The sequence below is a fragment of the Ursus arctos genome, unplaced genomic scaffold, assembly GCF_023065955.2.
Source record: "Ursus arctos isolate Adak ecotype North America unplaced genomic scaffold, UrsArc2.0 scaffold_23, whole genome shotgun sequence".
Lineage (NCBI taxonomy): Eukaryota > Metazoa > Chordata > Mammalia > Carnivora > Ursidae > Ursus > Ursus arctos.
This window is the reverse complement of record NW_026622908.1, coordinates 46,376,358-46,389,977: the sequence shown is the minus strand read 5'-3', so window position 1 is coordinate 46,389,977 and position 13,620 is coordinate 46,376,358. Positions and strand designations below refer to the sequence as shown.

The 13,620-nt window shown below is 47.5% G+C and overlaps 1 protein-coding gene across 4 annotated transcripts in view; it reads right to left on the bottom strand.

The window, feature by feature from the left end:
- Positions 1 to 13,620, bottom strand: part of NAP1L4 (nucleosome assembly protein 1 like 4) — a 44,251-nt gene that overhangs the window by 21,578 nt on the left and 9,053 nt on the right. For all 4 annotated transcript variants that reach the window (XM_026482934.4, XM_044378381.3, XM_057317229.1 and 1 more), the window contains 3 exons: positions 5,040 to 5,070; positions 4,091 to 4,149; positions 1,414 to 1,513 (listed from right to left, as the gene is read on the bottom strand). In XM_026482934.4, the coding sequence (XP_026338719.2) occupies positions 1,414 to 1,513; positions 4,091 to 4,149; positions 5,040 to 5,070 (190 nt within the window). The remainder of the gene's footprint in view (positions 1 to 1,413; positions 1,514 to 4,090; positions 4,150 to 5,039; positions 5,071 to 13,620) is intronic.

Genomic DNA, 13,620 nt, shown 5'->3' with positions numbered 1-13,620 from the left:
TGTACTAAATCATGTTTTCAAAGACTATTCAGCGCCAAATGAAGGGTTCATGTTGATACACTAAGGGAAAAATCAGACACAACACAGACAAGTGGGGTCTGTTCCCTTCCAGGGTCAGGTAACTTCGAGCTTCTTTGCCTTTTGATACTTCTCTATATTCTTTTGTATTTTTAAAGATTTTACTTATTTATTTTAGAGCGAGCGAGTGAGGGAGGAGCAGAGGGAAAGGGACAAGCAGACTCCGTGCTGAGCACAGAGCCTGATGCAGGGCTCAATCCCACAACCCTAAAATCGTGACCTGAGCCGAAATCAAGAGTCGGACGATCAACCCAAACACCCCAGGACTTTTCTATATTCTACAAATTTGTTTGTATGCACTACTTTTATAAATCAGAAGAAACAAAACCCTTTTTAATCCATCAAAATCATATGCTGAACCTGAAGCCCTTGGTTACCACCTGGATCAAGAGCAGGTTTCTGGGCCTCGTCGCAGACCCACACAGCCCTCCTGGGCAGCGTGCACCGGGGTGGAGCCCTCAAGGCAGGGCTAGCAGTAGCCTGGGCATTCTACCCTTCCTCCAACAACGCGTGGAGCCCTAGCTGCTCCTACGCCCAGCACTGCTCAGAGAGTACTGAACAGCCTTAAATCACAGGGGAAAGGTCCTAAACCCCAGGGCAAAGGTCCTTTACCAAGACTCCTAACTACAGTCCCGTCTCTAGGATTATTGCCGGCAGAGAACAAGGAGGAAGCACAGTGAGGACCTAATAAAATGGCAGAAATACAGAAACACCTGCATTTCTTTTCTGCATTAAATACACAGTTACAATTATCTTTCCGTGTCTTCCTAATGGAGTAAAACTAACAAATGATTTTAAGCAAGCTGCACCCTAATATCCTACACCCAGCCGTCCTCCAATAATTTAAATAACTCCACACTGTCCCCGTAGCAGGCACTTACCATGTAGTACGTCCAACACGGAACGAATTCTATTCTGTGAAACCTTGTTCCTAGCCCCAGCATTCCCTCTCCATGAAAGCCACCCCACTCACAGGGGAGTCTAGCAAGAAAACTGGAGACCATTACCACCTTCAGCTCTCCTACCCCCAGGCAGTATCAGTAGCCCCCGTGGGGAGAGCCAGCAGGGAGCCAGCACTCCACCCTGAGCCTGGCCCAACGGCTCTTGCTGCAGGCCTGCCGGCTGGGTCTCCCCAGGGCCACCCCCCCCCCCAGGCCTGCACCTCTACCACCTGCTGAGCCCGGGCGCGTCTCTTTGGAACCTAGCGCCTAGTTCTCAGCACCCAAAGTATGCTCAATGAGAAAGCCACTTATTCCTATTCTAAGGAACCAGGAAATCGGTTTTTTTCCCTTTGCTTCTTAAAGTTGTACTGAGTGCCATGCACAGCATACTTACGTCTCAATGTAGCTTGAAGGAGTGTGGGAGACATTGTCAAGCCGTTCCTGTAAAGCTGCCAAAACCTGAGGATTCTGCATCACCTGATCAGTGAGCTTTTCTATTAAGAGGTAAAAACAAGGCCAAGATAGTTAAAATAATGCCCGACACAGAACAGCCAGGGGTTGAAAAGCATCAGCACATATCTACCCAGCTTTGTTTATTCACTTTAATTTCTAAATGTAGAAAGTGGCTTCTTAAAAACATGTTTTGAAAATACTTAAAATTTATTTTATTTTTCAGATCTCGGGGGGCAGAGGGAGAGAGAGAGAATCTCAAGCAGACTCCCCGCCCAGCACAGAGCCCGACACAAAGCACAATCTCATGATTCTGAGCTGAAATCAAGAGTTGGATGCTTAACTGACTGAGCCACCCAGGCGCCCAGCAAATGTATTTTAAAGGCATCTGACCCCCCCCCCCCCGTTACCCAGCTGAGTGAGGGGTCAGAAATCCACTGACAGGCACCCAGGGAGTTCTGGTACTCGCTTCAGCTCTTTTAAGCCTCAAATCTCCCAAACAAAGATGTCACCACTTCCCAGTTCAGGGGCCTATCTCCCGCCACCTCACCTTCTGTCCCTCAGACCTAAGGGGGCCCAGAAGCTAAGGACAGGGACAAGGCAACTGTCCCTCAGAGGACATACTTGCAGCCTGGATCACATCCCAGGAAGCCCTACTTGCTCCGGCTCCTGGTGCGCCAGACATCCAGGCGTTCTGGCCTCCACCTTCACCTACACTGCCCTTCTGCCCAAACCCACGCCCTCCGCACTGCACTCCCTCACTATCCCTCTCCCAAGTCACTGGCCTCCTCCCCCACATCTACACTGTTTCCCAGGGAATGAACAAGACACCGAGGGGGAAGGAATGTGACCAGGGAGCGGCACAACACAACACCTGGCCCAGGGTACAGACTCTGTGTTGGCTGACCTGACGCCTGCTCACCCCCACTGGCCAGGAACCCTAAGTCAGCATCCTCACCTGACTCCAAAGGTACCTGGGCGCTCTCCCCACCTTTTTGTACGGAAGTCACGTGGGCAAGCAAAGGCTATCAAGTAGGCAACTCAAAACAGTTTTAACACTTCAATGATCAACAACGGTTAACATGAAGCACTGTGTATATTTCATTTATACAACTGTGTATACATACAACTGGGCAATACAAAAATACTACACCATACAGAGAAACACATCTCCTCTAGCTCTGGCCACTGACAGGTCTAGAAACAGTAACACCTAGCATCTATATTCTGGTTTTTAAATATCTCCCCCTACTAAAAGGAACACGGCCCCTTGCAGAAATGGTAGACTCCAGGTCCAGAGCAAGAAAAGTTCAAGGAAAAATGGAGCTTAGCATCACAAAGCTACAGAGTACTCAAAGCTGATGGGGACATAGCAAAAGGACACAGAAGGCAGCCTGAAGAGACCTGCACTGGCCAAGTGGGACAATTTGCACACCAAAAAGAATACTGATGGCGCCTGACAAAACACTGAAGGAGAATCGATCTAGGAATGTGCAGGAACACTGAAGTGGGGCTGGGAGGACAGGGAGGAAAAGGCCATCTCTGACAAATGTAATACGCGGTAGGAATGCCAGACTTAGAAAAACGCCCTTGTGCAAACACCAATGTCATTCCTGATTCCACAAGGATCGTTATCACGACTCATGGAGAAGAGGGTGTCCACAGGATGACTGACAGGTCACTTACTGAAGAGACCCTAACAACAGGGAACGCTGCCAGACACGACCTTCCCGAAGTCCTCAATCTCAGGATCCCCGGCAAATGGCACCAGCGTGCTCCCCCTGCAGCAGGTCATCTATGAGGCAGTCTGAATCTCATGGAAAGGAAACCTGACCAATCCAGAGCCTGGCCGTTCTACAAGACAGCCGGGTGCACAGCCTGCCAATGTGTCACTGCAGCGAAGGATAAAAAGGTGGGAGGACGGTTCTAGAATAAAGGAGACAGAACTAGATTTGAGACGTGACCCCTGAATGGTCCTGGACCTGGGTGTGGGCTACGGCTAAAAAGGAGCAGCTGAGAATAGAAGGGAAACAGCAACACAACTACATATTAGCTAACAGTGTCATGTCAACGCCACATTTCTTGGTTGTGGTCACGGCACTGGGGTTAGGAGCATTCATTCTAGTTTTTAGGAAATTTATACAAAACTGTTTTAGGAGAAAAGAGTCAGGATACCCACAACTTGCTTTCAAACACTTTAAGGGGGGAAAAAGTATACTTATATAAATTTTAAAATGGAAGAAAAAATAACACATCTATGAATTAATGGATAAAATGATATGGAGTCTGGGGTTTGCTCCAGAATGATCAGGGAAGAAGAAAGGACACAGATGGCAAACACCGGTCACGGCTGACCAACGCCAGTACCGAGCGGCAGCAGACACAAGGAGGCGCACCGAGCTAGTCATCCTACTTCTCGAAAGCCTCAAGTTCCTACCCAGAAGTTTAAACGAAGCACCGATTTCCACTTGAACAACTCTAACCTGCCCAAACCTTTGAAGCACAGTAATCCTTCACTCGTATGACCTGTATTATTGCGAGAAATGGCTCAAGCGGAGAAGATGCTCTGCTCTGCATGCAAACGCTCCCACAGTTACCTTCTCCAGGGGCAGTGAACTGACCTGCGTTACTTGCATTTTTAGTAGCCTCCAAGGCATCTGAAGGAACACCGTCTGAAAAACTGAGACAGTATGTTAAATAAGTATTACCATCAAGAAGTTCCAAAGACAGAGGGCACAAGGGCATTTTTCCTGTGTAACACATTAGGAGGCAGCTCTCCAACGACTTCATATTTGGACAGAACTATGGACACACGGGTTTATCCATGAGCTATGTTCCTGTTATTTAAAAAACAAAACAAAACAAAACGAACACCTACCATTTAACACACCCCACCCCTACCCCCTGCCATGCTCCATAGTTCTAATTTCCAACCCTGGCCAAAGCTCCTTAATTTCCATTTCTACAGTTTCCTTCTCCCAAAAAATCTGCTCCCACCCTCAAACTACACCCACTAGCCAACCAACGTGCATGCTATACTTTGGTCGGCTGCTAAAAGGATCAAAGAAGAGCTACCTTACCAAGTTTTTAGGACACAATACCCACTGTGGCTCTGCAAGCTCACCAAAGTCTCTCCAAACAAGTAAACTTCACAGAACAGGTGTATCCGTTTTCAAAGATGCCTGGGCATGGCTTCCCTCACCAAAAGCAAACCACATCACACACTACACAAGACCAAATATAACCTTCAGGACGAGCCACAAAACAAAATCTTTCAGTTGACCACTGGAGGCGACATACTGTGAGGTCGGTGTCAAGTTAATCACATGACCTCACCTGGGAGGTATTAAGGCCTGGAGAGCAACAGGATCACTTCCCACGAGAGGTTTTTCAGTGTCAATATCTGCGACACTTCCTATGGGTGAAGCCATTTTTTCATGGGCTCAAACACATGAGGGGAGCGGGAAGCCACCCCACCAGAGCGTCTAATGATATTCACTGACCGGTGGCTTGACTCTCACTCATCAACTAAAACTTAAGTCCCAATAAACAAAGTCCATTTTGGCTTACCTGTTATCTGCCATCTGAACGTTCTGATCGCCTACAAATTAAAAGAATTGTAACAATTAACATCGTTAAATATTCACAAAGAACTTTCTAGGGTGTTGTAGTAGTCACTGGCTATCTATGGGGGATGAGGGTCTACCAGGAGGAGCAGGAGGGAACTTTCTGGGGTGATGGAAATGTTCTAGATCTCTAACAGGCTGTTGGTTTCTTGGATATACGCATTTGTCAAATTCATCAAATCTTACACTTAGGATCTATACATTTCAGCGCATGCACATTTTACTCATAAAACACTCTCTCTTTGGAGCTAAAATGACCACAGTTCAGAGTAAGATTAATCAATTCTAATTTGCCTTCTCTAATAAGCTTCAGCAATAGGGACATATGTTTATGCTACCATGCCAATTATTTTAGAACTACTCAAAGCACTTATCAGTGCTTATATTGTCTTTCACACTCTAACTCACAGAAGGATTTTTATTTTATTATTATTTTTATTTACATATTTATTTTAAGATTTATTTGACAGAGAGAGAATAAGAGAGCACAAGCAGGGGGAGCAGCAGAGCGAGAAGCAGGCTCCCTGCTGAGCAGGGAGCCCAATGCAGGGCTCGATCCCAGGACCCTGAGATCGTGATCTGAGCCAAAGGCAGACGCCCAACTGAGCCACCCAGGCACCCCATTATTTTTTTTAAGTAGGCTCCATCCCCAGTGTGGAGCTCAACCTGGGGCTTGAAATCATGACCCCAAGATCGAGACCTAAGCTGAGACCAAGAGTAGGATGCTTAACCAACTGAACCACCCAGGAGCCCCAGGAGGATGTTTAAACATTACTGGTTTTGGGGGCGCCTGGGTGGCACAGTCGTTAAGCATCTGCGTTCGGCTCAGGGCATGATCCCGGCATTCTGGGATCGAGCCCCACATCGGGCTCCTCCGCTAGGAGCCTACTTCTTCCTCTCCCACTCCCCCTGCTTGTGTTCCCTCTCTCGCTGGCTGTCTCTGTCAAATAAATAAAATCTTTGAAACAAACAAACAAACAAACAAACAAAGAAACACGTCACTGGTTCTGTATGTTCTATTACTCCTACACTGACAATGGTAGCGCTTGTGTAAAACATGACATAACAAACTCAGTACAATCCCACTTCTACGAGACACATACAAAAAGGATTATCTCCAAATTAGGTGATTTCCTACCTATAAACATTAAAGCTAGGTTCTAGGACATTTACTCCTTAAGAAGAACTTGATATTAGTGAAATTTCAAACTTCTCTGACTAAATGCATAGCTGAACAGAGGTGGTAATGCCCCTTCATCTCAGACGTAGTAAACACACGCCAGAGCCTCTTCTCAAGAGCTACCACAGGCCGATAACTCGTCCATGTTTTATTCTCAGGTATCTAAGCAAAGCTCAAACCCCTCCATCACAATGTTTCAGGGTGAAATAAAACAACAAAAACTTCCGTATTTAAGGAAAATAGCTCCAACTGCAATCTATGATCTGCGATTGTTCTGTATTTAACTCAACTGCATTTACTTCAGTTATTTTATTTTTGCAGATGAAGCCCAGGAGAGAAACAATGTAACAAATGCTCCAGTGGGGGCGCCTGGGTGGCTCAGTCGTTAAGCGTCTGCCTTCAGCTCAGGGCGTGATCCCAGAGTCCTGGGATCGAGCCCCACATCAGGCTCCTCTGCTGGGAGCCTGCTTCTTCCTCTCCCACTCCCCCCACTTGTGTTCCCTCTCTCACTGGCTGTCTCTATCTCTGTCAAATAAATAAATAAAATCTTAAAAAAAAAAACAACAAAAACAAACAAACAAAAAAAACAAATGCTCCAGTGGCCGTGGCCACCCTCCACCTTGCATGCCCCAGGTCAGCGAGGGCTCTAGAAACTCATAAATGGTCCCCATCGCCTGCTGCTGAGTCTGAAGTCCCTCCACATAGGAACCTGAATCCCTAGCCTTTCTAGCCATCTACAACACTGACTCCCGGCTCCCAGTTGTCTGCGGTCTGCCGCAGGCATTCGGCCACACTGGCAGTATCCCCACACTTCCCCCGTGCTCTCCCCCACACTCAATGGGGCAAGTACAAGGCAGGGAAGACTTCAGAACAACATCCGACGACAACAGCCTAAGAGCTGACGTCCGTACCTCCCAGTTGCCAGCTGTGGAGTCCTGCCGGCTTTCCGACAACACACCTTTGCTGACGTCCGTGTGAACATCTTCGTTTGTGTGTCGGCCCAGCCCCCAATTCTTTACTTAGGCAGCAAGAGGAGGACTGCAACAGCAGGATTTCTGGGTTACAGAGTACGGATGGATACCGGTACCTACTGTCAAACCGGTTACGCGGTGATGCCAACTCTAACTTGCCTGCACCATGTAACAGACACATCCGATAGTGCCTCCCACCGGCCACACGCACACTAGCTGCTCGAAGAGCCTGCTCTCCAGAAGCCGCCATCACGGCCAGTTCAATGGACAGGCTCTTGTTTTTACCCCCTCATCATTAACACCCAATCAAGCCACACACCCAAGTCTAAGACCTCCTGTACTAGCAAGGGCCCCGTGTGACAGGCACTTTCCCACCTCTTCCACCCGACACCAACTCTGCCAGGGAGGCAACGTCCCCAGTGTATAGGAGGGGACATGGAGGCCAGTCAAGGCAAAATGCCCGACCAAAGGTCATCTGGCTGATATGACATGGACTTGGGTTTCCATCAACCTAAGAGAAAGGAGATACACCAAGGCAGGCCCGATGACCCAACAGAGCTTACTCGGGAAGAGCGGAGAAGCGTAACTCGGGAGCTACAGGTGAGTCCACTGAAGGCTCAGGGCAGGGTGCTTTTATGGGCAGGGTTCGAAAGGGGAAAATCCAGTTAGGAGCCGTGCAGCAAGTCCAACGGCTCAAAGGTGGGAAGAGATTCTTGGTGGACACTCACTGGCTGGAGACAGCTTCCATCTTCTGTCAATCAAGCGTTTATGGAAAATCAGCCTGATGGTCCTCAAGTCCGCTGTTCTGAGGGCACGTGCATGAGATTCTCCACTTCATAGCCTCCAGTTCCATTTTAGATTTAAGGCCTCTCAGATTTCTCCCTCTGATCCACCTCTTTCACAGAAGGCCACACTGATCAACCAATCTGTGTGGGGGTCTGGTTAGGTCAGAGATGTCTGTAGCTGTGAGCAGATGGTGCCCCGCAGAACTGAAGGGACATCCTCAGATGTCTGTCCCTCACAAGAGGGAAATGGAAAGAGGGTATCAGGACTAGAACCACCAACAATCAAGAAGTGGGGAATCTCAGTCATGTGTCTCCCAGTTGAGCTTCAGGAGAAGTCTTGGGAAGGGAAAGAACTCTAGTTTGTACATACGTCTGGGAGGATTATACCCAGGGCCAAAAAGTCTAATTATGGCTACTGGCTGGAAAACCTCCTTGACCAGTTTCCCTAGCTCCTCATATTAAATAAGCTGAAAATGTCCCAGGTCTTGGGGGGCCTGGCTTATTTCAGTTCAGTCTAATATTACCTTTCATTATTAGAAGTTCTGCAACCCAACCCAGAAAGGCTCAGGCAGAGGCATATCCAAACCCCTGTCTACTGTGGGGTATTCGTGGGCACCCGCCCAAAGTGCTACCCATCCCTGTTACTATGCGCTCTTTTAAGACAGGAGAAAACCCCGGATGGGACGCAGGGGTGGGAGGCGGAAGGGTTTTCCTGGCTTCAGCAGGAGTGAGGGAGGAGTGAGGGCAACGACTTCACAGCATCCTTTCCAGGGAGAGTGTGGAGTGTATGTTTCTGCCACATAGAAAGAAATAACTAGTGTTTTCTGAAGAGAGGACTTTAGGAAGATCCCCTTGCCCAGATTCCCCCCTCCCCAGAATATAAAAGAGGACCTCGTGATCAAAAACAGTCATTTACACACAACACACAGTAACCGGTGCTTTTAGCACCATGGAAATGGTTATAGGAATGTCTTAAATTTCAATATATTTGGATTAACAAGAGAGTTTGATGGTTGTGGGGGGAAGGTCTGACTGGAGATCTGGGGATCTTCCAAGGAGAAAGTTATGTTGAATTAAGTTCCCACCACTCGCTAGGTTTTTGAGCAATTCCCCATGAGGTACCACTGAAAGGAAGCACATCAGTTTGCCGCTGCCAACACCCCACCACAGAGATACATTAATGGAGGAGGCCTTGTCGTCTCTTAGACCCCAATGGGGAGTGTACTCGTGATCGTCTGAGTCCTGCACCACTGTAGTCACCAGTGCTGACCGGGAGGCAGCCTCCACTTCTGCCAGTCCTGTCACTGCCGGCCAGACACAGAGAAAGGTCTTGGGTAGATGCACAGACTTGAGGGTACTCCTTTATGGGTGAGGAGCACCCACTGGCATGTTGTAATGTCTGGTGTCAATTTACCAAAAGGGAGACTACGTACGGCTTCAAAGGCACCAGAGGAAAGCCCTGTTATCTCTGCCTGAAAGCCTCTGCCGTCCTTTCACGGGTAACGGCCAAGCCACCAGTTTGGGTTTATCGTTAGTGTTAACTCCAGTGCAAATCCAGCAACGAGCAGGGCTGGAGGGATCAAAAAGGGTTCGTAAAGTGGGAACAAAGGGGTGCATTACAGGCACACTGAGGAGCAGCGAGGGGGCCAGCAGGGGGACAACTGCAACTTTACACAGCATGACTCGGCTGCTGAGCAACCAGCGACCCGTGAAGAGGGAGGTCCTACAGGCCTGGCCCCAGGACCCTGACAGGCTGTCTACTTCCAATGTCACGTATTTCAGTCCTTGAAAATTTTTAGCTTTAAGCTATTAGTTGGGGTACAGGTCCCCTCAGGTTTTGGGACCTTTCTAGATGGCACACATGAATCCAGGAGTCTCTCTCTTGGAACCTGGTGGCACCGGGTGCCTCAGTGACACCTGATAGGCACCCTTTCAACGAGGCTGGAGTGAGTCTTTGTGCAGATGTCTTTGCCAACAGATGAACTCTCTTGGCTGTAAAGTGTAATGTCTGACGTCTTTTGTCTTTTGGGAGCTCGCCGTGGAAGGACTGTTCTACCCTACCACAGTGTGATTATCCTCAATGGATTTAATTAGATCCTTGCAATACTCAAGTACATACCCGTTTTTTAGCTGTGGGTCAAAGAAAACAGGAGCTAAATGCACTGGCTGTCCTGTAATTATTTCAAAAGGTGAAAGTTTATGAATACTGAATGGAGTAGATTGAAAGTTTAAAAGAACCAGCAGCAGTATTTTTGGCCAAGGTATTTAGAAAGTTTCAACTAATTTAGCAAACTGGATCTTTACATTTCTCTTTGTACGTTGGCACAGTCCTAAGTCTGAGGATAAAGAGCAGAAATGCTGTAGAACTGGCCAGATGGCACATACTCGTCCCAGGACTCACTGGTCTTTAGCTAAGAAGAGGCAGTAAACTTTTTACATGGAAACACTCCAGTCCAATGCTAAAGATGGAAATTATCACTAGAACATATTTCTATCCGTGACATGAGGCAAATACATGAAATTCACTGGCCAGCCTCTGAACGGTCCGCCAGGTAAATGACGGAGTCCGGGGTGGTGCAAACAAACTCAGGTCGGGCGGAGTAAGCAGGACAGCACTTTTTGTGGACTTGCTGATGTTTTCCACCAACAGTAATCCATGAACATTACTTCTCAGGGGACCAAGGATTTAACTGAAGCATAGTGGTCCATAAGGAAAGCTTTAGATTCTCTGGAATGACCAGCTTCTTTCTGGGTCCAAAGCAGAGTCCCTCTTTTTGTGGTACCAACAGCCTTCAGATTTCCAACTCTGCTTTTCTCTTTCACAGGCCAGGTGTTGCTCTTCCCTGGTTAGCCCCTTAGGTCCTGGCCAGGGGAGCAGCCTTCTGGGCCACGACAGAGGTTTGGTCAACGGATCTTGTAAGGGCGCCGTTTCTGACAGGGGCATCGACGAGGCAGATTCCTTTTGCTTCCAGTGAATCAGACTTGCAGCAGTCAGAGCTGCTGGGGGCAGTATGGCATCCAACAGACTTTGGGCATAGGAGCCATTCTTAATTTCACCTCCACTGGAGGTGAGGAAGCCCTGTTGTTTCCCCTAACATTCCAAAGTCATGGGCCACTCCAAAGGCATAGTGGCAATCAGTATCAATGTTTGCTCTCTTGCTTTTGGCTAAACGGCACACTCAAGTGAGGGTATCTATTTTAGCTGGTTTGAGTTGAAGCAGCCAAAGTAAGGGTCCAGCCTCAATAACCTCCGAACTGTTATCACATACCCAGCACGAAACTCACCACTTCCACAGTTCAGTATGAGTCATCCATCAACCAGGAAAGATCAGTGTGTATCAGAGGGGTTTCTTACAAGACCTCACAAAGGGTCAACAGGCAATCTGCGGAAGTCAGACCGTCATGGGGAGTTCCACCAGTGGAAGAGGGAAGAAGGTAGCAGGGTTGAGACTCTTACAGTGAACAAGAGTGATGGGGGAGGGGGCGGTCAGTAAGAGGACTTGACAGGAGGAAAGAGCTTGCTGAAAGGTACTGGGCGTGGTGTGACTTCGAGAGAGCCTCAACAGTCTTGACACATCAAGAGGGTTGAAGAAGATCCCCTATCTCTTCAGTAGCTTTTACTAAGGATGGTGGCAGGCAGAGCTCTAAGGCAGGGGGATGTATCCTCATCCAGTGGCTCTGTTGGCCAGAGTAACCTAGGGGTCTGTGACAGCCCCATGTTTTGGGATAAGTAGTCTGAGCATCCCCTTCCTTCTCATATACAAAAGGGAAAGGGTAGCTGATAATCTAGGTGTCTAAGCGTAGGTGGGCTTACTACCTTCCTTCAAAGTCTTAAAGTAGAAATTATATCGGTCATCCCAAACAATGGGATCCGGTTTGGTGTTCTTTTGTATAGCACAATGGGGCTCAGCCACTAAGAGGTTTGGAAGCCAACTGTGACCCAGCCCAGGAAACCCTGTAATTCATGTTTGTTTTTGGGGTACAGAAAGTTTAAAATGCCTTGAAGTCTTTCAGGATCAAGAAGCAGTCCCCATGGGGCGCCTGGGTGGCTCAGTCATTAAGCGTCTGCCTTCGGCTCAGGGCGTGATCCCGGCGTTATGGGATCGAGCCCCACATCGGGCTCCTATGCTATGAGCCTGCTTCTTCCTCTCCCACTCCCCCTGCTTGTGTTCCCTCTCTCGCTGGCTGTCTCTCTCTCTCTCTGTCAAATAAATAAATAAATAAATAAATAAATAAAATCTTTAAAAAAAAAAAAAAAAAAGCAGTCCCCGTTCTGAGATTAAATTGTCCTAAATCTCAGACCGGAGGTTTGAACAAATTGCAATTTTTGTTCAAGGCCTTGTGTCCCTTAATGACTAAGGTTTTTTGTTTTTTTTTTTTAAGATTTTATTTATTTGACATAGAGACAGCCAGCGAGAGACGGAACACAGCAGGGGGAGTGGGAGAGGAAGAAGCAGGCTCCCAGCGGAGGAGCCTGATGTGGGGCTCGATCCCGGCGCCCTGAGCTGAAGGCAGACGCTCAACGACTGCGCCACCCAGGCGCCCCATGACTAAGATTTTTAACAGGTGAACAAGGTCTTTTTGAGAGCACCCTTGGGAAGGCAAGCAAAGAAGGAAATCATCTACATATCTGTAGTAAGAAGAAGCCTCAAGAGAAGTGTGTGTTATTTAAGTCAGCTGCTATGATCTGTGTGGAGTAAGAACTCTCAGTAGAGCCTTGAGGCACGACTATCCGTGTATATTCTCATCGTTCCCAGATAAAAGCAAAAGGGCTATTATCTTTTTATATATACCGCTATCAAAACAAATACTAAAAAAAATGCACTAATTAACTACAGTAAAAACAAAAACAAAACCCACCTCCAGCAGAGCTTGATACCAATAGTGTGTACGGATCAAAGACGGTCAGGCAGAGGAATTACAGTGTTTACTGCCTTAAGACACCACACCGATCTCCTTCCTTGGGCACGGGAATTTTTATGGGTAAAATAGGGATACTTCAAGGACTAGTACAAAGGCTAATGAGTCCTTATCGTCTTCCAGGATAGGCCTTATGCCCTGGTGAGGCCTCTTATTATTTACAGACTACTGATTTATTCTTGGGAGAGGTTCTGAGGGGGTCGATCTGGATATTAATGGGAGGGGCACTATGACAGACTCAGTCTGTTGAGGATTTTGCCCAAAGAGTGGGGTACCAGGTTTAATAGTGGGGCGAGTCCAAAGTTTGGTCTTCTTTTGTTTGCAGAGTACAATAAAGGGGCTTGAATGCTCCTGAGTATTGGATTTGAATTCAAGGAATATTTCCTCTTTGGAAAAGGAAAAACAAAATGCAATGTTTTTCCCAGGGAAATCTTATCCTAGATAAATGTATGCAAGACAAATCGCTGAGGAGAAATGGTTGGTTGCCTTGCAAAGGTCCCAGATAAAAGGACATGGGCTGAAAACCAGGGACATGCTGTAGTTTATCTGAGACCCCCACTATTTGCACATATGTATTACTCCAAGGAAAGGAGAGTTTATAATTTGGGGTTGAGCACTGATAGAATAGTTCCTATGTTAACTGAAACTGAGAAAATGCATCCCCCATCT